The 23,977-nt window shown below is 38.2% G+C and overlaps 1 protein-coding gene across 1 annotated transcript in view; it reads right to left on the reverse strand.

Moving 5' to 3' along the window:
• The window catches only part of WDR27 (WD repeat domain 27), a 161,132-nt gene that overhangs the window by 88,747 nt on the left and 48,408 nt on the right, over positions 1-23,977 (reverse strand). The window contains exons 15-18 of the mRNA XM_077812169.1: positions 18,612-18,715; positions 16,587-16,676; positions 7,301-7,422; positions 5,786-5,919 (exon numbers count right to left, since the gene is read on the reverse strand). Of these exons, the coding sequence (XP_077668295.1) occupies positions 5,786-5,919; positions 7,301-7,422; positions 16,587-16,676; positions 18,612-18,715 (450 nt within the window). The remainder of the gene's footprint in view (positions 1-5,785; positions 5,920-7,300; positions 7,423-16,586; positions 16,677-18,611; positions 18,716-23,977) is intronic.

Here is a 23,977-nt window from a genome sequence, read left to right on the forward strand (position 1 = left end):
GAAAAGCCCTGGTTGAAGTTAGGGGATGATACACCTGCTGGAGGCACTGTGGAAGACAGCCAGAAGGCTGCCTTCCAAGGACTTCATCACAAGCACACAATTCTGCAGCCCTTAAGGCAACCTGGGATGCTGTCATAATTTAAATTGACCCCCCCAGGACTGTCTAAATTATGCTACCATGGTCCTCTCCAGCCCCCAGAGCAGCCCAGGATTAGGATGATGCAAACATGGCTTAAAGCCACCTTACTGCCACCACATACCCTAAGAGGCTGGGGTATGTCTACACTAGAAATGTAACTTGACCTATATTAGGTTGACTTACAGCCACTGTAGTAATTACTGTGGTGGTGCATGTCCACACTACCCTCCTTGGGTCGGTGGTGTGCATCCTCACCAGGAGCATTTCCACTAACCTAAGACGGGCAGTGTGGGGAATTGAGAGCCCAGTCTCTCAGCTCCTCTGGCAGCTTCCTGCCGGAAGCCTGGCTACCCCACAGGCTCCCGGCGGGCTGCCCTCCCGCTCCACTCCCTGTTCCCTGCTGGGAGAGGGGTCCAACTCCCCGGGCTTCTTGCCCTAGCTCCCAGCTTGGAGCAGGATCCATTCTTGCCCCAGCTCCCAACCAGGAGCGGGGTCCAGCCACCCAGGTCTCCAAGGGAGTGGGGTGCAGCTGGGCTCTAGATGCTCGGCTTTCTTGTCAATTTCACGGCTCCTGCCAACAGCCAATGTAAGGAATGCAGTGTTTACACAGACACTGTGTTACCCTAACTACACCAACATAAGCCTTACGCTTCTTGTGGAGGCGGAGTTATGTCAGTGCAGTAGGGCTCTTACTACTGTAGACCAGTGGCTCTCAAGCTTTCCAGACTACTGTACCCCTTTCAGGAGTCTCATTTGTCTTGCACACCCTCAAGTCTCACCTCAATTAAAAACTACTTGCTTACAAAATCAGAAATAAAAAACAAAAGTGTCACAGCACACTATTACTGAAAAATTTCTTACTTTCTCATTTTTACCATATAATTATAAATCAATTGAAATATAAATATTGTACATGCATTTCAGTATATGAGCAGTATATTTCAGCTTTTAGACCAAAATGTTCAATTACATAATTCATTGTATAACCTCCTCTCTGCTTCACACTTAATTTTGGAGATCCCCAAGAACACATCATCTCACACTATCTGCAGTTAGATGGCAGCCATATTCAAACTAGACCAGTCAATAACACAATTTTATATTTTTAAAGGATTACACACACGCATAGTTAGATGTAAATTGAACTCCTTCTCTTGTGAAAGAGAACTCAGACTGGAGTGCAAACCGGCAAAGCTCTGAATCTGTGTGCATCACATCATAGTTTGGCCTATCACTTACATTCAGATATTTCATAACCAACTCTAACTGAATCTCACAGTCCTGGTTGTTAAGTCTCACCCTCAAGCACCTTGGAGAGGGTGGGAGGCCTGTGCTCCACACACTCATTTCCCTTCAGTGAAAAAGTCACTAGAATTCACGCCCTCCCAAAGGCACTTGTGGAGCTCTCTTCTTCCCTAGATCTACTGGCATGTGACTCGGTCTGGCACTGCTTTGATTAAAAAACTGCCATCACTCCTTGGGTGCCATGTGGTTTACATCATTAGACCCAGCACCCACAGAGCTTTTGCTATTCACTTTTGAATACAATTGTAGGCCCTCTCCATTTTCTTCAGACGTGCAACTCAATATTTTTATCAGGTTCAGGCCTCCTGGTGATATAATCTGAAATGTCATCAAATGAACATGCAGAGACTTCAGTTGAGTGTTCCATTAACTCAAGAGAGACTTTCCTTTCAGTATCTTCTGTTTCATTACCTAGATGACTAGTAACAGAGCCCTGCATATCTCTGCGTTAGAGAGATGCATTCTTAGCTATATTTCAGCCTATTCAATTTAGTGACTTGCTTGGCCCTTCTAGTTTTAAATCCTTTCTGTTTGATGTTGCATTATCTACTAGCATGGATGACTGCTTAGATTTTGAACAACTGCGTCTTTCAAACACTTCCAGTTTTAGTTCCAGGAAGTCTCTTGCCAATCCAATCAATGGCAAACCATAGTAAACAAATTCACTTGGGGAAATAAGAAATTCAGGGTTAAGCAATCAACTTTACAAAGGCCACGACAAAAGGGAGGATTGGATTTACCAATATTAAGCACTATTACCTAGCTAGTAGAAATCTGATGTACTGGATAACAACAAACCCTAATAAGCACTGGGTAGAGAGCTAGAACAAGCTTATTTTTGTGCAGTAAAACTCCACGTGATCCCCTAGGTATCCTGTTGAAAACAAACTCTTCTGAAGTACCTGAACTCAACATTTTACTATTTATCAGCATTTTAAGGACTCTTCTTAGCTTGAAACACTTAGCATGGAATTCTGCCTATCCATGTACAGTATGTGCTGGTACAGCTTGTTTGCAGTGTTTTTGTTATCATGTTAGTCCCAGAATGAGAGAGACAAGGTGGGTGAGGTAATATCTTTTATTGGATGAACTTCTGTTAAGTCTGTGAAGCTCAAAAGCTTGTCTCTTCCACCATCAGAAGTTGGTCCAGTAGAAGATATTACCTCACCCACCTTGTCTCTCTCATTCTTGGACCAACAATACAGTTTGACATTTTAAAATGTCAGAGTACATGTTCCATAGTTTGTTCACTTATTCGGTACATACTGTTACCATGAATAAGTGTTAAAATAACTGATATAGAATTAATAGTTCAGTCATTTGAATTCTCATTTTTATCTCATTTTGAATTCCTTACGTACTGTTGATTCCCTACCTAAAAACGTATGTCAGGCTGACTGCAAAATTGAAATAAAAAAACCCACAAGTTTTGTCTGCTTCAAATTCTTTAAATGGACTGAATGCACTCAAGGATATGAAGCATCGCAGTCTGAAAACAAATTAAAATTAATGGCAGATAGTGAATTTTCACTGCTTTCACCAGCAGTTATGTACATAAGAATGGCCATACTGGGTCAGACCAAAGGTCCATCAAGCCCAGTATCCTGTCCTCTGACAGTGGCCAATGGCAGGTGCCTCAAAGGGAATGAACAGACAGGTTATCAAGTGATCCATGCCCTGTCACCCAATCCCAGCTTCTGGCAAACAGAGGCTATGGACGCCATTCCTGCCCATCCTGGCTAATAGCCATTGATGGACCTATCTACCATGAATCTATCTAGCTCCCTTTTGAACCAAGTTATAGTATTGGCCTTCACAACACCCTCTAGCAAGGAGTTCCAGAGGTTGACAGTGCGTTGCATGAAAAATACTTTCTTGTGTTTGTTTTAAACCTGCTACCTATTAATTTCATTTGGTGGTCCCTTGTTCTTGTATTATGAGAAGGAGTAAATAACACTTCCTTATTTACTTTCTCTATACCACTCATGATTTTATAGACCTCTATCATATCTCCCCTTAGTCGCCTCTTTTCCAAGCTGAAAAGTCCCAGTCTTATTAATCTCTCCTCATACCTTTTCCAATTCCAATATATCTTTTTTGAGATGGGGCAACCACATCTGCAGGCAGTATTCAAGGTGTGGGCGTAACATGGATTTATATAGAGGCAATATGATATTTTATGTCTTATTATCTATCCTGTCTTGATTCCCAACATTCTGTTCACTTTTTTGACTGCCACTGCACATTGGGTGGATGATTTCAGAGAACTATCCACAATGACTCCAAGATCTTTCTTGAGTGGTAACAGCTAATTTAGACCCCATCATTGTATAGTTAGGATTATGTTTTCCAATGTGCTTTGCATTTATCAACATTAAATTTCATCTGCCATTTTGTTGCCCAATCATCCAGTTTTGTGAGATCCTTTTGTAGCTCTTCACAGTCTGCCTGGGACTTAACGATCTTGAGTAGTTTTGTATGTATTCTGACATGAGGAAATTTTACACTCTCTGATGTTACCATTTAGTTAAGGAAGTTCTCGATAAAAAGGATGATTTTGCATTTAATCATAGACGTAGTAGTCAGGCCTTCTGGATTCTACTCCTAGGATTGCAAGAAACCTCGTGTGACATTTGCAAAGAAGGCTCTCTCTGCCTCACTTCTCTCATTTAGAAAATACTTACCCACCTCACAGGGATATTGTGATGTTTATTCTCTAACGCTTACAGAACTCTTTGACATCCTTGTTTGGAAGGCCCCACAGAATGGGAACAGTATTAAGATTATTACTATTTATTATTGTATTGTCTTTACCTCTAAAAATTGAGAGAATCCATTGGCCATCCAGATTGCATTACCATGCTCTTCTAATTAAAGGATTAAAGCATTCTTTATGGTTCCTTCTAGACTTCTTGAATCTGTTCCAACAAGCATTTTTCCAAACTCAGAGCATGGAGTGAGAGTTGTGAAAAACAAAAGAAGTGACACCATGCTTTACAAAAGTAAAAATGCCAGGAAATGGACTGGAGGAAAGCCATAAATAAAATGTCAAAGCAAATTAAACTTTTTAAAAATACTTCCTTTTTAATAACAACTGGTCCTCAGAATAATCTGGGGGTTTTTTTTATAATGTCAACAGTTTCAAGTTTGTCCTTTTAGCATTACAAAAAATAACCCAAGGAAACTAATGGCATGGTGTTAGGAGTTGGCATTGCTTTAAGTGATACTGATTTAATGGATACCTGCAGCATCGAGAGGAAAATATTTGAACAAAAATAGAGATTTCCAGATATCGTCCAGTTATCCTACAACATAATTGCTTCATAGCTTTTGAGTAAGTCCACAAAAATACTAAGAAAATCAATCCATTAAACAAGCTTAGAATTAGAAAATAAAGCTTTAGTCATTTGGATCTGAAACATCAGGATTGAAATTTCTATAGCATCTCATTCTAGGATCAAAAAATGGACTTACAAAGATAGGTAAGGAGTATTATCCCCATTTTACAGAAAGGGAAACTTAAGTTTAAAAAAGTAGAACTGAAAAATAGTAGAAAGGAAATTGCAGCATAATGGTGGCATAAAAATATAAAGATCAAAGATGAAATTTTAGAATTATATGGATGCTCAAAAGTATTGCTGTAAACTAGCAACAGTGAATGGAAAACAGAAACACGCAGTAATGGGAGATTGGAAGGGTGTGAAGTTTCAGTAGTAAATTAAAAGATTAACAGGAAGTCAGTGGCATTTCCGTATAATTGGGTCAGTTCAAGTGAGAGAATGGCCTGTAACAGAGGGGAGACTTGGGAAAAGGACTAAGAGAAGGCAAGAACTAGAAAAACAGGTTAATGGGGGAGGAGTAGGTGGATATAGTAGAACAGGCCTACAGCAGAATGGAGGAAATCCATGCACAAATTTCAAGACTAAGAAAACAATATTTGAATTGTATGTGGTAACAGAAAGCCAGTGAAAGTGATGGAAGTGATACAGTTGCTTTCCTGCTCTGGCAAATGAAATCTGGCTACCTCTGAAGTTCAGAAAATATTGAGGAAGACCATAAAAAAGTTAGTTTCAATAACTGTAATGAGAAGTAATTAAGGCATGAATACATATTTCAGCAGAGGCAACAAAATGTAAAGAGCAGTTTTAGGAGGTTAACGACAATAGTAGTAGTAACCTTTGCCTCTGAAAATATATTCTTGATCAAAAAACTTTTGGGACATGATTCATTTTCATTCTGTGATACCCAGACAAAGATATATGTAAGATTACTTTTGTTAAAATAATCCACAAAGCACCTACTGATAGAATACTGTTCCATTAATGGAAATGTTTTACCAACCGTTTTAGGTCATCCTTGCTCGTGTCAAGATAGTAACTTAACAGATGAAATTCAGCTCCACAACACAGCAATATAAATGTATCTATGTAATAAAACTGTGCAAAGCGTATAGATTTATGGAACATCTCCTTGCCCTGAAATACAAAGTGAATAATTAAGAATAGAATCTATATAATATATACTATATAATTTTTTCCAGGAATTTATAGCACTAAGACAGAACAGGTTAACTGAGTAAAGATATGCCCTTTTCATTCTCAATACTTACTCATCCCAAGATCTACTTTTTTTTTGTTTCCATTAGTTGGCACCAACATTAATAACATCTGTAGTCAGTTAAATCTAATGTAATCTGGTTTAACATATTAAACTTCCATTTTTTTCAATTGGAATTCAGGGACAGACTGAAATTAAACATGGTATTACAGACTAGCGCCAATAAAAGTATGAAGAATTATAGAGTACAGTGAGTAAAGCCAAAACTTTCAGAAGTTTGGGTGCCTCAATTTTTGGTTATATAACTTGAGACACATAAGGCCTGACTTGCAAAGGTGCTGTGTACCCATAGTTCTCACTGGTGTCAGAGCTGTAAGTACTCAGCAACTCAAAGTCAGACAAAATACCAACTCTTGCAAATTTATCACGAGAGACATGCTTTCTAAGTAAAATTAAGCCTCACTCATGATCAGCCATGGCTGAAAAAAAATCCTGACATTGTAGAGTTCTATCACCAAGATCATGAGTGAGGCTTAATTTTACTTAGAAATCAGTGACAGTCTGCCCCGGGCAGCTGCTCCCCTGCCAGTCTGGGAAATGGGAGAGGTGACCCCACTACAGCCACCCCAGGCCTGAGGAGGGTGAAGAACCCTAAGAGGAGCAGAAGTGAGGCCGGAAGGGTTGAACTATGGCCTGGGAGCTACAGGGGGGCTGAAGTGGTAGGGAGTCTGTACTGATGGTGGGTTCTGGGTCCATGGAGTGAGTGCTGGGATAGTGCTCTGAGGCTGGCGGGGGTTGATAGGGCAGAAGGCCTAAACTGATAGGGTGGTGACGATGGGGCCTAGGGAACTGAAGTGAGAGGGGGCTGAATTGAGGGGGGTTGGGTGGGGACAGAACTGATGGGGGATTGGATTAATTGCTGGGCAGGAGAGTGGCAGATGTGGGGATGAGAGCTCCTGCAAACAGGAGCCAAAATCACCTTATCCAGTACATGTGAGAAAGTGGGCAACACTAATTGTCACATGCACACAGCCTCGGGATGGGCAGGGGGAGTTCAAAAATCCAGAGATTGACCTAAAAAACACAATAGAACCTTTTTAAAAAACAACTCATCATTTTTTGGGCCAATCTGATGATTTCTGGTGGTCTGACTCATGATTTTTCATCTCTTGAAGTTGGCAATACTAAGTCAAGCACTGTGTGTCCTAACCTGGGCTCCCAACAAAAGAGAGTTTTGGGTACTGATAATATGCAGAACAGGGCCTACTATGTGTCTAACTGACATGAGTTACTCATTACCAGAAATAGGGCAGGTTCTGAATTGCAGACTGACCAGATCCTTAATGTTCTGTCTTCTGATGCAGAAACTAACCACCTCTTGTCATGACTCCAGCCAACAGAGTTAATTGCACCATCATGACCTAACAAAAATAATAATGGTAATATCAGAAAATCTATTTCTCATATTCACCCAGAGATAACATATTGATTGGATATAATTATTCAGCATTTTTAAAATAGCTTTTATGTATAGGCTTCTGTCAAGGTTCTCTCCCCACTCTGAACTCTAGGGTACAGATGTGGGGACCTGCATGAAAGACCCCCTAAGCGTATTCTTACCAGCTTAGGTTAAAAACTTCCTCAAGGTACAAACTTTGCCTTGTCCTTGAACCCTTTGCTGCCACCACCAAGCGTGTTAAACAAAGAACAGGGAAAGAGCCCACTTGAAGACATCTTCCCGTCCCCAAGCCCTGCACCCCCTTTCCTGGGGAAGGCTTGGTAAAAAATCCTCACCAATTTGTAGAGGTGAGCACAGACCCAAACCCTTGGATCTTAAGAACAATGAAAAAACAATCAGGTTCCTAAAAGAAGAATTTTAATTAAAGAAAAAGTAAAAGAATCATCTCTGTAAAATCAGGATGGTAAATACCTTACAGGGTATTCAGATTCAAAACATAGAGAATCCCTCTAGGCAAACCCTTAAGTTACAAAAAGACACACAGGAATATAAATTCCATTCAGCACAGCCTATTTTACCAGCCATTTAACAAAAGGAAATCTAATGCCTTTCTAGCTAGATTACTTACTAACTTTTTACAGGAATTCTGAGCTGCATTCCTGATCTGTTCCTGGCAAAAGCATCACACAGACAGACCCTTTGATCCCCGCCCCCCTCCAGCTTTGAAAGTATCTTGTCTCCTCATTGGTCATTTTGGTCAGGTGCCAGAAAGGTTATCTTAGCTTCTTAACCCTTTACAGGTGAAAGAGTTTTGCCTCTGGCCAAGAGGGATTTTATAGCACTGTATACGGAAGAGTGGGTACCCTTCCCTTTATATTTATGACAGCTTCAAAGAGTTTGATTTAAATCAGTAAACATCAATCCTTGTTGATTTTTCTCTCCACCCAAAAACAGATGAAAAATGTCTTTCATTAATAATCCAAATTCACAATGTTAAAAAAGTATCAAATTGTTACATTGTATACAACTGGCGCACATTTTGCTGCCAATGCTATCAGGGAATTACTGAGAAAATAATACATGTTTTATTCCTGATTTTATTACACGGTTGATTTTTGCATGGTCATTTTTATTTACTCAAAATTTGAAATAGTATCTGAATACTTTTAAATTCCTACAATATCAATCTGTCAATTAACACTAAAGAAATACTTCTATGTAAAAATCACTGTTCATCAAAACTAATGAAAAAATAAAAATGAAATCCTTTCAAGCCTCTATATAAGTTAGCAACAATGGGGCATTTGGAGATCTTTACTGGTGAGATAATGATAAACTAAGCAGAGCGGAGTTTTAGCCCACGGCAAGACTTGGTTATTGTACCAGTTTGATGATTTATCTTTTAAAGACCTAAAGACTTCTTTCGCATTTAAAATAAAATACCATTAGGATTTTCAAAAAGCTCAAAGGTAATTTGTCTTGAAACATAAAATACTTTCTGAAGTTTGATTCCATTTGTTCCATAAGATCAACAGCAGTTTTATTTGTCTCACTGAAAATCAGGTTTACAATTTTAGTTCTTGATATAAGGTACTTTTGTAGAAAATCTTCTCTGGCCACATAAATATGGATGTGAAGCCAGGTCATTTGAAGTAATTGTTGTGATATGGCTAAGTCAACACATTGCCATATTGTGCGAGGGTTGATTTTAAAAAAAATAAAAATAGATTTGATTCAGACACTGGGTTTTCACTGTGTGTCTAAAAAGAAAAATGTAAATGAGAAACACTGAATTGCCTGTAAATATACTATTGCCAATATATATAATTAATCTTGCATAATATGTTACTAAAATAGAGATTGTACAGTTTGTTTGCTTAAAATCAACCTGTTCAGATAGGTAATTTAGCAGCGGCTCAGACTAATATTAGTCAAATTGTAGCAGAAAACTTCCCCGGAAAATAGAAATTCAATTTACCTTTTTAATGTCAGGCTTCCAAAGTCAGAGAATGCTATTCTCTGATTAATCAGCCTCTATGACCACTTACCCTTAGGACTCACCCCCATCCTCAGCAAAAGGTTGAACACCACCAAACTTACAGTACTGAAACAAGAATATAAGTAGTATGGTCGATTCTCTGAACTGGACCTTTTCAGTTCCACTAGGACCTGTAAGAGTTTGCTGATGAAAGATCTCAGCCTAAAAAGAACTCTAACTTTAGGAGGGTTATACTTCCATTGTTATTTATGGTCTTCGGGCTCTGAATCAGGCTCTCTTTTAAGAAGTTATCCAAATAATGGAAAGCTACCTTAGAGGGAAAGGACCTCCATTTTCAAAATATTGTGAACCTCGTTGTTTGGATGCTTAATGTAAGGTGTTTGGAATCTGATTATCAGAGGTGCTGAGGGTCAAAAATTCCAGCTGAAGTCAACAGGGCTGTTAGGAGGACAGTTGAAAGGAGTAGGTCAAGAAGGCATGATATCTGTGACCTGCAGGAGTGTGGCATTTGAAGGTGGTTCTAAAATGGTTTAGGCACCCTTGCATTTGCCTCAACCATTTGAAATAATATCAGATACTTTGTTAGACAAGGTTTGATTCTACAGAACACAACCCACCACCACACCAAGATCAATAATTACAAAAGAACCTCCCTCTTAATTCACCTTTCAGATTACGGTAGCCCTAAATCTAATTTTGTGAATTCACTAGAAAGGAGAATTTAGTAAAGAAATGTCCTTGAAGATAAAACTCAAGTAAATAGGCAATACTACATCAAAGAAAAGAACCATGAATAGTTAGTTATATGAATCATATTTTAATGGAATTTGACTTGAAGGCAAAATATCCATTTAAATACTGTTAAATGGTTTCCAGATTCCAACTCTGAGAAGATGTAGGCCTTACAATGCTACAATTTAATATTTTTATTGCTAGCAATTTGTTATTATAACCACAAGGAAATAAGTGGCTTCCACTGTACACAGTCCTACAGCAGATGATTACGATTAAGAAAATATTTCATAAAAAGAGATAGTTATTGATTGCAGATCGTAGTTTACAATAGCTATAACCCCTCATCAGTAAACAGTTTATGGAAGAAGCAGCCTTTTTCAGTTTGATTTAAGGCTGTTAAAATAAGAGTTAGCTACTACGAAGACAGCAGTTCAAAATTCAGACACACTATATAGAAATCAATTAGTTAATTGATAATTTCTAATTTAGAATATATTTGTCCTGCTAATAATTGCATACAATTCAACGAAAAATGTTACATAAAAGCCAATCATCACGTTTTGTTAATCTTATTTCCCTATAAGAAATATGTTGAATTTCACTTGACATTTAAAGTTCCTATGCTGCCCCCTTGTGCACATTTTTATATTTCAGTCAACTGCAGTTCTGCCTGGAACAGATCTATATATTACTTTAATTACCCTGTGATATTGTACTGTTGCAGCATGTAAGAAGAGAAAACTGTAGTTAAGGTTTTCAATGATATAGTGTATCAACATAAACTGGTTTATAAATTATAGTATTTAGATTATAAACTCTTCAAGTCAGGGACTCATAACATTTTTGCCTGTCAACTGCCTAATATATCTTGAGTTTTGTTATACTTTATTATTTGTATAATAATCAACACAATAATTCAAGTAGAGAAGGCACCTCCATTTTATGTCTGTATCACAGTGCAGTAGCTTTCACACCCAAAATGATCATACCCCTTCAGGTAAAATTTCAAAGCCAGTCCTTAATTCTCAGAACAAAGGGGGGGTAGGGGGTTGTTTATTTTTTTTAAATTTTGTAAGGTTCTATTGAGGTACTTGAGTTATCTGTGTAAAAAGTGAAAAACACAGTATAACACAACTCCCATTTTCCAAAAATGGCAGGGCACATGAGAAACCTTAGGAAAATCTGAGGTTTGGCAAACTGCAGGAGCTATCCAGGACACTTACATTTTCTGCAGTCTAGGTCCCCGAACCCCAGGCACAGTAAAGAAGAGGCCAACTGGCTTCAAAAGAGTTTTCACTCAGGGCTCCCCAATCCTGAGGCACATTGAATACGATGTTGGCTGGCTTTGTAGAGTGATTGGCTTCAAAAGAGCCATGCTACCTGTAACCCTTTTAAAGCTGGCCAGCATACTCTTCGCTTCACTCTAAGAGCTGCAGCACCCAGAGCCAACTCTGAATAGGAATACAGTACAACCACAGGCGATAAAAACAAGTTTAATTTAAACCACGAGTTCCAGTTAAATGGATTTTGGTATATTGGGGCTGTAATGCTCCTCCATGATGATGTACAAAAAGATATTTTCCACCAGTCAGAAAAATGTCCAGATGCTTTCTTGGCACTCAAATAACTTAACAGCTGCTGCTGCATTTTGGTTTTTTTTTTTTTCTCTTTTAAAAAAAATTGAAGTTCAAACTTGCCATGATTTTACATTCTCAATGAGAATTAATTAGTGCCTTTGACTAAAAAATGAAGTTGTAAACATAATAATCTGGTGCTCCAAATAGCAGCACAGTTGTTAGAAAGTAAGTAGGAAATCAATACAGGATTCCCTGATACTCTGAGATGTGCAGACCAAGCTATGTGAAGGGGGGAAAAAACATACAGATCTGGTGCTATACAATTGAAATGGTTGATCTCATACTATTATTATTTATATTTCGGTAGCGCATAGATGCTCTAAGCAGGGATCAGGCCCTATTTTACTAGAGGCTTTATAAACATGTATTTAAGAGATCATCCCAGCACAAAAGGCATTCACAGTCTAGATTAATGATAAAAAACTGAGGTAAATAACACAACCAGATAGGCATACGCCACAGGATAAACAATAACAAGAACATTTTTGTGTAGACTGTGCCCACAGTTTAGCTTGCCATCTACCTAGCCATTATCAAATAGCAATGTTCTGAATGCATTTTAAGAAAGGATTTGAAGATAAGATCCACGAATCTTTTCAGAGTGTCATATATAATGGCTGGAAAGGGATAAAGAGAGAAAAATATTTGTGGACGAAGTAAACTGGCAGGTGGGGAAGGCTGAGAACATTGATGGGGCACAGACAGCTGTAACAATACAATAAGGTAATAGACAATCATCTTAAAAGTGAGGACAAGAAACATATCTGATACAAATACCTTCTGTTAAAAACAACACCCCCACCCCATCAAAACTTATTTTTTAATGAAAACTCTGGCACAACTGTAATTATAATGCTACCACCATTCCACTATAAACAAACATATGCCCTTGAGAAGGCTTTTAAATTAGCATGAAGAGGGATTATTCAGTGTACACTAGCTTAGTTTAAAGAACAAATCTATTTGGTCTTTTGCTTTATATACAATGTTTGTTTTTAAGAAAGAGGGGAACATACTAGTAAAAAAAATCTTATTCCATAGTTTAGTATAACTGCATATTATCTAATCCTTTATTGGAAAGGGAAAACCCTTTAACTTAAAAAAAATCACAAGAACAGAAATATGTAAGTGAAACTTAACGACTTTCTAACACTGATTCACCACTGCCTGACATCACTCTGGAGGTTAAATCTCTTGGCATTGTCAACAGCTTTTGCTACTTGGGTTCTATGATCAGCAGGAATCTTGGCCTTCAGACTGAACTGACTATCAGAATTGCAAAATCAAGAGAAATAAAGCATTGCTTATCTAACGGAGGAGTGTGTTTTCAGCTAAGAGAGTAATGGAAGATGGAGGAAATTGTTGTTATAATTCCCTTTATAGATTATGGAGAGGTAAGAACAGAGGTCCTCTTTAGAAGTTAACAAATCTCTTCTCTCTATACCTTTTTTAAAACAAGACATACTAGTACTAATGTATGATTAAAAGTACTCCAAACTACATAGACTAAGATGTAGAAAAACAAAACAATTCCCCCACAAACATTACAAGGTCTGCCCAACCAGTCACTAACACTAGGAAAATGCCCTCTCCACTGATTTTACATATGGCCTTCTAGAATATTTTCACCCACAGTAATACAGGTGAAAAGATATAGTCAACAGACAGGCCCTTTTTATCATTCTGAAGAAACTGGGTTGTTCCCCCAAAATTGCTGATCATTCATTCATTACATCCAGGTATGAGGGCAACTGTAATATATGAAAATATGGAATCAAATGCCTTTGGCATCAACAAAGGGGTGAAATGGGTGTGTCTAAGACCCTATGCTGTTTAACATACTTTTCATTCCTGCTTTTTCATGCATTTAAGGACAGCAATGATGGCATTTATCTTCAAATCAGACTAGATGAAGGCTTGTTCAACATCACAAGGTTTAGAGTGAAAACCAAGGTGAAAGAGCCGAGAGAGTTCCTGTTTGCAGATGATACAGCTTTCATTGCCCAGAGTGAATCTTCCCTGCTAAATCTCTTGGGTAGATTTTCTGTGTCATGGGTTGACAATTAGTTTCAAGAAAACTGTGATCATGTACCAAGGGGTGGAAGAACCAATGATTGACATCACTCTGGAGGGTCTCTCTCTTGGCACTGTCGACAGCTTTTGCTACTTGGGTTTTATGATCAGCAGCAATCTTGACCTTCAGAGTGAACTGACTAACAGAACTGGAAAAGGAGCTAAGAATTTGCGGCTTTTACAGAAACATGCATGGAATAACTGCAAATTATCGACTAAGGTGAAGATGCAAATGTATGAGACTTGTGTGCTTTCATCTCTGCTTTATGGTTCAGAAATGTGGACTACATATGCTAGGCACATCAGGAGACTGAATAGCTTCCATATGAGATACACCTGTGCAAGATCCTGAAAATAAAGTGGGAAGACAAAATATCAAAGACAGAGATGCTGGAGCATGCAGGACTGACACACTTAGAAACTACAGTAGAATCTCAGAGTTACAGACACCTCGGGAAAGGAGGTTGTCTGCAACTCTGAAATGTCCGTAACTCTGAACAAGACGTTGTGGACTTCAGCCACTGGGGTGGGGGGGCTGCAGCCGCAGAGGGAGAAGGGGGTCAGGGCTTGTGACCCTCGGGAGCACCAGGGCTCAGGGCTTTAGATCTGGGGGAAGTACTGAGGCTCGGGGCTTCAGCCCCACCGTTCTGTTCCCAGCTTCTGCCCCATGGGGGTCACCAGGGCTTGGGGCACCCCATGGCTCCACTCCCTGTTTCATCCAGGGGAGGCGGGCATGCTGGGACTCAGGGCTTTAGCTACAGGGGGAGTGCTGGGGCTGAAACCAGCACCCCCCGCAGGGCAGAAGCTGGGAATGAGGCTGTAGGGCTGAAGCCCTGAGCCCTGGCACCCCCCAAAAGGCTGAAACCAGGAACGGAGCCGCAGGGCTGAAGCCGGTGACCAGTAAGTCTGGAACTCTGGTGTTCATATCTTTGAGATTCTATTGTACTAACAAGAGGAGGAGGTTGCAATGGCTCAGTCATGTCAGCAGAATGGGAGGAGACTGTATCCCCAAGAATATTTTGTACAGATTCGAGACAGCTCTAGAAAGCAGGGTCACCCTGTATGGCAGTACCGCAACATGCGCAAAAGTGAGGTGAAGTTGTTCAGCATCAATGCAGAAAGCTGGGAGGAGTGCGCAGAATTCCATCCAATCTGGAGGGAATATCTGGCACTGGGTGCAGCTCAACATGAAGCAGCTTTGATCCAGAGGATGGAAGCAAAGTGAGAAAGAAGAACGCAGTGTACTATTATCTTGGACTCCAACTCAGACAACACATGGATCTGTGAAATTTATAACAGTGTTGCTCTTGAATAAGGCTGCTCAGCCATAAGCTGACTCATAAGGCAACTGAATAGACCTTTTATGGATACACCATGATCCAGTGGATCAACGGTTGCCTATAATAAATAGAATTTGGAGAAACTAGCAAAACACACAAAAAATCCTGACTTGTATTTTATATGCAGAATTGCCTTTAACATAAGAGATCATTACAAAATGTGCATGTCACAAGCTATTTTTTGATAGGTAAAAGTCTAACCAGGAAAGTGTAGCCTTTGTTTAGCTTATTTATATAAACTTTTAAAACATATTTTGCATCTGTTTTTACAAATGAAGATATGTATTCTTATTTTTGTAAATATATAAAACTATATTACTAAAAATTAAGCCAAGTTATTTTGTAAATCTTTTGCCTTAAGAAAACATATTTGACATTTTTATTCCAAATTATTATTAAACAAAGAATACCATAAATGCATTTTATGAGCTATAATTTCCTCCCCATAACTCAAAATTTGAAACACAAACAAAATTGCTGAAAAGTCTGAAAAAAAAAACACGCTAGCAATCAGAATACTGTAATCTCTTTAAAAGAAACCTCAAAATAACTGAGGAGAAGCATACAGGATGTAAATTATTCTATAATTAAACATGACAAGTCATATCTAATATCTAGGGAGCCATGTTATACCTTCTAATCCAACTCTAATTTTAGCACAATGCTTTAAAAGCCTCTCTAAATTAATATAAGATTATAGAATCTTTATCGAGACATAATTTTCCAAAATCATTTTTCCATAAATCATTTATTTTAGATCTGATAAGGAAACCCATTTTTAAAAATGGCTAAATCAGCTTCCATTACACAATTCCACAACAAAATACTGATCCAGCTATATGACATTATGTAAATTATGAAGTTTACTGTTGTTTTCAATGTTAGGGCCTGATCCTGCAAACCCTTAGGCCTTTCCCCTAAAAAGGCTTATTTAGAGTGTATAAAATTAAGCATGTGCATAAGTCTTAGCAGGACTGGGACTTTCCTAACGTGAATAGTCCCTTTGATTTCAAAGGGCTACCCCTCATAAGCAGGGGTCTGCAAGATCAGGACCACCATTATCCAAATCATTATTTTAACTTTTTGGCTAAAAGCAGTCATCTGGCAAGTACATTTCTATTGTTTACCTTCTCAGTGATCTGAGGAACTCTAGAAAAACAGAAGCCAACTCAAGCCTGGAACAATGATAACCAGACAAACAAGTTTACTATATCCTTACTCAGAAGTAGTAGGGTTTTTTTTTATTCTTCATATAGTGACAAGAGTGGAATCTTTTAATTTACAAGTTTATTTAAACTGAAAATGCATCACTCCATATAAACTATATTTACAAAAAGTTTACCTGAAAAAACAGCCGGTGTTCCTGTCAGGTTGGAATTGAATACCAGTAAAGATTTGTCAGCTAGGCCACAAGCTAACAACTCTCCATCCCCTGTAAAAAAGATTCCCTACAGGTTTATGGGTTGTGAGGAGTGTGTGTCTTAATCATTTTTTTTAAAGTCATAAATATACCAGGCAGAGGGGAAAATATGTTACAGCACATAAAAATATATAATCAGCTTTCATCTAACTTGTTTACCATTCTCACTTTCTATGGAAATCAGTTAAGATGCAGGGGGAAAAATATGACTCATTACAAGGCAGAATGTCATTTTTTTAAAGAAAAAATCCTAAACAAATATTACATAAATATTTAGCAGTCACATTTATCTACTTCCTGATTTATAAAAATTACTATCTCTGTATAAATGACACATCCTCCTTCCAGGGGTACCAGAATAAAAAATAATCATACTTACGAGAGCACCAAGACTCTTTTGTCAATATTCTGATAACTTCTGAAGCAAATGGGCACAAGCCCTCCCCACCATAGCTTTACAGTCTTATCCTGCAAATTTTACTAAGAAGTTCTGTGGCACTTCTCAAATGAGTAAAGTTATTCATGTGTACAAATGTTGGCACGATCAAGCCTTTTAATGTTTCCCTGGATGTAGTAGGATGGGAAAACTGTTTAACACAAATCATATTTCTGAAAGAGCAAAGATGGTCTGGGGCTTAAAATGTGGAATCCCACTGTAAATTAGTATTAAAAACATTTGCAAACCAGAAGGCAAAATAAATTAACAAACAAAAAAAAAGGAAAGAGACATTCCTAGCTTGGGTCAATCCATGCTATGATACACCCACCCCACCAGCTATCAAATCTAATCTTCCCAAAGGCATTCTCCTGTTAAACAGCAAATTATTTAGACTATGTATTCCTGGAGAAGAAATACCAACCAACCTTGCTAACAAGACATAAATGGTGGGATTCAATCTGAATATAAATACTTAATAATAATTCATTTGACAGTCTGAAGATCACTCCTTGAATGGCTTCTTTTATGTATTTGAATTAACTTGAATTAGATACTTTTTAGTTTCATAACTTAGTTAAGATTATTTGTCTACCGATTTATAAAATTATTTAAATTATCCATGACAGGATCCACCAACCCTTAAACAAGATTCCTTTGTCCATCTATAAATTGTTTTAGCTATCTCTGAAACACCAATACAGGACTCTCTGCTGATTTTGGGAATAAAATACTTTGGTTTTATCTTGCGAGAAGAGTGTCTAAACCAGAGTGGGCCCACTCAAGGTGTAATCCCTGTTGAAAGCTCTCCACAGAGATATAGAGAAGAGATTGTCGCTGAAATAATCATTCTTTATAGCTTGTGTTCTGCTTTATTCAGTCTTTTTTTGATGTTTATTTTCCTTTCTTTAATAAAGTAGCCATAGTTAATAATTGTGATTATTTTGCTTGTCTCTAACTGTGGTGTACCCTCTTAGTCTAAAATAGTGGAAGACACATTCCTAAACTGGCAGTAAGAGAGATAGTTATCAAGATCTGGCCAACTATATCTTGTTTCTCTAGACGATACATTTTTAGTAATCTATGTGATGATTTCTTGGTGCTCAACACTTTAAAACACCCCTTTTTACCCCAAACAGATGTCCCGTGCAGGTATGCATTTTAATAGGGTCCAGTTCCTTGATACCTGGAATTGGAAATGAACTTAGAGGAAGGCATCTCCCTGAAGAAGCTGAGGATTTGAGTAGGGCTCCTAATGTCTGGTAGAGTGCAGAGACAACCTCCTTTCCCAACCCCTCAACCCTCACAGGAGGTTGGGACCAGGTGTGGAGGGGCTGATGGCAACCCTCTGCCAGGTGCAGACAATTAAGGAAGGAAAAATGACCCAAACACTATACAAATTATTGCTTGACAGCTCCCAGATGAGTAAAGCTGCTGCCTAAATAAACCACATCCCTTATTTTAATTCCTGGGTGTCAGGGACAATAGCATGTTTCAATGGTCATACATACCTGAATACTGAATACAGCAAATAGAGGTTGGTTTATTAGCTACTGATATCTGTCTCTCAGATTTAGTTGGAGGAGAATTTTCCAATAGATATTCTTTATTTTTTCTTAAAAAAAAAATTAAGGAAAATATAGTTAAATGTCATAACAGTACATTTTCCACTTTACATGCTAAACGTTTTATATTACAGTTAGAGTAAATTAAAAGTATAATTCATCCATATCTCTTCCCTCTTTTTTAGATTCCCAGATAGATATCAGTAACTTAAGGGTGAAAAAACACAACTGGGATGTTTTAATTACCACAATAACCAAGCACTGAAACCCAGGAAATTGAGTCAATGTTAACTTTAAAAATAAAAATCCAAAATATGAAGTTGTGCGAATACACCAAGTATGCAGACAATCTAAATTCTGCCCTGTAGTCAGAACAAGCAATAACTGTACAATTATGAATGATGCATATTAGTGCTCCTGGTTCCAAATTAAAACTATTTTTAATGATTTTTTTTCATATTTACTTCTTATGGTGTCATTACAGGGCAGAGTTAATGTTCTTTGTGTGCCTTAACTGGGTATTCCATACATTGACATGTTTGGATTTCTTTTAAAGTTAAGCTTAAGTCTGAATTTCCTGGGCTTATAATGCTGGATTTTTGGGGTAATTGTAGAATTTTTTATGTTTCTTTCCCTTAAGATATTTATATTTTTCTCAGCTTTAACTCCATCGTAACAGTTTTGTCTGGGAATTTTCTGTTTTTTTTAAAATATTAAAATTTGTATATATTAACAATAAACAAGAATCCTAAAAAGAATGCTACCATGCAAATACTTCTAATGATTTGAAGATACATAGTATCAACCCTAAATTAGATAATTTTATTTTGACGTTTAGGGTCAGATTCACTGGTATGCTATGGGTGCTTCACACTCCTCTAGAGCAGCCAAAGCATACTGGCCAGTTAACCAAGGTTTATAGCTGCTTGCTGCAGGTCCTGTAATATTGCTGCTCTAGTACACAGCAGATTCAAGGCCGCTGTGTCGTGGGGATGGGAGCCTTTAAAGCTGTCATAAATATAAAGGGAAGGGTAAACCCCTTTGAAATCCCTCCTGGCCAGGGGAAAGCTCCTCTCACCTGTAAAGGGTTAAGAAGCTAAAGGTAACCTCGCTGGCACCTGACCAAAATGACCAATGAGGAGACAAGATACTTTCAAAAGCTGGGAGGAGGGAGAGAAACAAAGAGTCTGTGTGTCTGTCTTATGCTGGTTTCTGCCGGGGATAGACCAGGAATGGAGTCTTAGAACTTTTAGTAAGTAATCTAGCTAGGTATGTGTTAGATTTTGATTTCTTTAAATGGCTGAGAAAAGAATTGTGCTGAATAGAATAACTATTTCCGTCTGTGTATCTTTTTTGTAACTTAAGGTTTTGCCTAGAGGGGTTCTCTATGTTTTTGAATCTAATTACCCTGTAAGATATCTACCATCCTGATTTTACAGGGGGGATTTCTTTATTTCTATTTACTTCTATTTTTATTAAAAGTCTTCTTGTAAGCAAACTGAATGCTTTTTCATTGTTCTCAGATCCCAGGGTTTGGGTCTGTAGTCACCTAGGCAAATTGGTGAGGCTTTTTACCAAACCTTGTCCAGGAAGTGGGGTGCAAGGTTTTGGGAAGTATTTTGGGGGGAAAGATGCATCCAAACAGCTCTTCCCCAGTAACCAGTATTAGTTTGGTAGTGGTAGCGGCCAATCCAAGGACAAAGGGTGGAATATTTTGTACCTTGGGGAAGTTTTGACCTAAGCTGGTAAAGATAAGCTTAGGAGGTTTTTCATGCAGGTCCCCACATCTGTACCCTAGAGTTCAGAGTGGGGGAGGAACCTTGACAAAAGCACTAACCTCCAAGGTAGCATGGGGTCAGGGAATCTTTTAAAAAACAGTAACAACTGGAACAACTGACCTATCAAGGAGACCTCTTGACATACCATGATCTGAATCTCCCTCATACCCCTGACTCACCACAACAAATAGCACTGTAGAATGGAAATTGGCTGTAAAGGAAGGGTTATGATTGTTTGACTTACCTTTGCAGTCACAATGATGCCAGTTAAGAGTGACATGAGCTGTTGACCTGCCCCTGTCTGTGATCATAACAATTGGATGCACCAGTAACTTAACTGAATTTCAGCCTGATCTTCTCAAATATAGACTATCCACAACACTTCCATAATTTTAACTATATGGGGAGTTTGAAGACTCTGGTGTTCCATTACTGAGATCATCCAGAACTCCTGATACTAAATTTCTTAAAGAACCCTTTTTAAATCAGTTTAACTCAAACTAGTTAATGGATGTCCTTGTAAATTCTCAGCAAAATCCATTCTGCATTCAAAAACTATGTAAGTAGGTGAAGATATGTTGAATTCTCCATACATAAGTAGACTTGGCAGCATGATTTTGTAATATAATTTTGATGGATATGTGACATTGCACCCAATAAGGCTTTATGGAAATATGCGTACGAATGTATATATGACATAACTAGAATATGTTTTATGCTACATATGCTATGTAACATATCTCTGCAAAGGTTATGATCTTCTGAATATATTCATCCTATTTGTATGCATGTGTCATTTTTGTACTCGAAGTTATGAATATTGGCTGTATACTTGTTTAATTTTAAATAGCCTCAGTGAAGCAGTTGGTCAGCTTCCTGAGAAAAGACTATTCTCAGTAAGTGCCCAAGCAAAAAGCCCTGAAGCCAACAATGAACTTGGAGATGCCAATCCACATCTGAGCTTTCCTAGGAATGTAGCTTGGCAGGTAAGGAACTCAGTCATGCCTGGACATGTGACTTGCCCATGTAACTCCAAAACTCCATTTTGTAGCTGGATTCTACACAGGGACAGGGAGGGGTGTCCACCCACAAGAGAAAGTCTGTTTAAACCCCTGGGAGACCCTTCCATTTGGTCTTCAGCTGGCTCAAGAGAAAGCCTCTCCACCCCAAAAGGATACCTGAAAGAAACTGGAACAAAGGACAGTAACCACGGGGGGAGGGGGCGGTGAGTGATTGTTCAACCCAGACTAGAAGGAGACTAGTCTGTAAAAGGAAGCTTACTGGAATACCTCCTCTGAGGGTGAGGTTTTATCAGCATTCAGTTTTCTTACTGTATTAGGCATAGACTTGTGTGTTTTATTTTATTTTGCTTGGTAATTCACTTTGTTCTGTCTGCTATTACTTGGAACCACTTACAGAAAGTAGGATTTATTTAATAAAATCACTTTTCATTTATTATTTAACCCAGAGTATGCATTAATACCTTGGAGGATGGGGGGGTGGCAAACAGCTATGCATCTCTCTCTGTGTTATAGAGGGCGAACAATTTATGAGTTTACCCTGTATAAGCTTTATACAGGGTAAAATGGATTTATTTGGGGTTTGGACCCCATTGGGAGTTGGACATCTTAGTGTTAAAGACAGGAACACTTCTTAAGCTGCTTTCAGTTAAGCTTGCAGTTTGTGGTACATGGTTCAGACCTGGGTCTGTGTTTGTGGCCGGCAAGCATATCTGGCACAACCAGGGAGGGTTCTGGAGTCCCAAGCTGGCAGGGGCAGAAGTAGTCTTGGCACATCAGTCGGCAACCCCAAGGGGGTTTTTGTAATCCAACCCATCACAGGATATTTATATTTTTAAGCATTATTTTTAATTATTTAAAAGTTAATAGTTGCTGGAAATTATGGGGGGACTCAAACAATAGTTATTTAATGACAGCAGATGCTGAAACTCAAAAAATTAAATCTTCATAATAGTAAAACACAAATTATCACCACATGTCAAAATATACAAAGTAAATATCCTTAAATAAGACTCCAATAAGTTCTCTAGCAGCACTTTACTTACTTTGCCTATCTGTGAATTTTAATTATCAATGAAATATTTTTACTCAGTTTGTATTTATTAACATCTGCCAATAAAAACCTAATCCTTCCAAGCTTATACATAAACAGAGGGTAAATCCTTACTTTTAATGCAAAACTCGGCTCAGCCTTAGCTAAACCACAGAGCCACAATAAGCATCTCCAGAATACTGTTCCCTGCCAAAGGTCAGAAAAACCACTGAAATGACACTTTAGGCCCCGGTTCTGCAGTGAGATGTAGCTATGCAGACACTCGCACCTGCACAATCTCAAAGGCACCCCATGCAGATGCTGAAGTTCACCTGCTTGCATCCAACTGAAGGATTGGACTGACATCAGAAAGGAAGGTTACAAGTATGGTATCTGTTTTCATCAATGTCAATAATTTACCATCATCTATGCAAAAGTTATCAGGAATTAGGACTCTCAATGCATCCCTTTACATTATTCTGCTTGCCAATTAAAAAATAACCACTAATTCTTTCAAGATGAACCAATATTTTCCAGTTTACAGACAGTACGATGGATGTGCTGGTTACGTGTTACAACGGCAGCCTTGGTCGGGTAGCCTAATAATGAATTAATTCCATGTTAAAGTGTTTTTTCAGATACCTATACCAAAAAATAAAATCAGTTTGTTGTATTATTTCTTGCCGATAAAAAAAATTACTTAGGGACAGTGCCTTAAAATATGGTTCTACTCTCAGAAGTGAAGGTGTAAAAACGCTTTCTTACTCAGCATATATACTCCTGGTGTGTTGTATCCGCTTATTTCAGTCACAAATAAAAACTTTTGTTTTACTCGTTAGTACCACAGAGTCAACACAGAGTGGGAATTAGATACTATATACTTGATTATACAAGTCTTTCTTAAAATCAATAGTACTATTCATCTGAATGCTTTCCAAAGTGAATAAGGAGTGCACCATCTAGCACTATGCTATTATACATTTCAGAAATGCTATTAAAAAAGAAAAGCTAAGAGCAACCACTACTGTCACACTTCATTTTTGCCTTTGCATCATACATAAGCCAGATCCCAGGGTGAATTTACAGGGCTGGCGGTTAGGAACAAATGGGTGTGGTACATCCATTACACGACTCAGCATAAAACTGTCAACTCCTTAAGATCACACTGAGACCTGGATTGTGTATCGTTGGCAGTGATGATAATTCTACAGGTCAAATTCCACCCTAACTAAAATCTGTGCAGCTTCATTATATCCAATGGGACTGCATATGTTTACGAGGGGGAAAAAGTTTTGATTTCAATGGACGCACACAGGCGTAGAACTGGCGTGGTGAATCAGGCCAAATATATTTCCACTTGTAAAATGAACAATACATCTGAACTCAATGAGCTACAATAAGCACAGAACCTCATGAAGCCATATTTAGTCACTTTTCAGACTAGAACTACACATTGAAAACACTATGGTTCCGAACTCTTTT

The sequence above is a fragment of the Eretmochelys imbricata genome, chromosome 3 (genome assembly GCF_965152235.1).
Source record: "Eretmochelys imbricata isolate rEreImb1 chromosome 3, rEreImb1.hap1, whole genome shotgun sequence".
NCBI lineage: Eukaryota > Metazoa > Chordata > Testudines > Cheloniidae > Eretmochelys > Eretmochelys imbricata.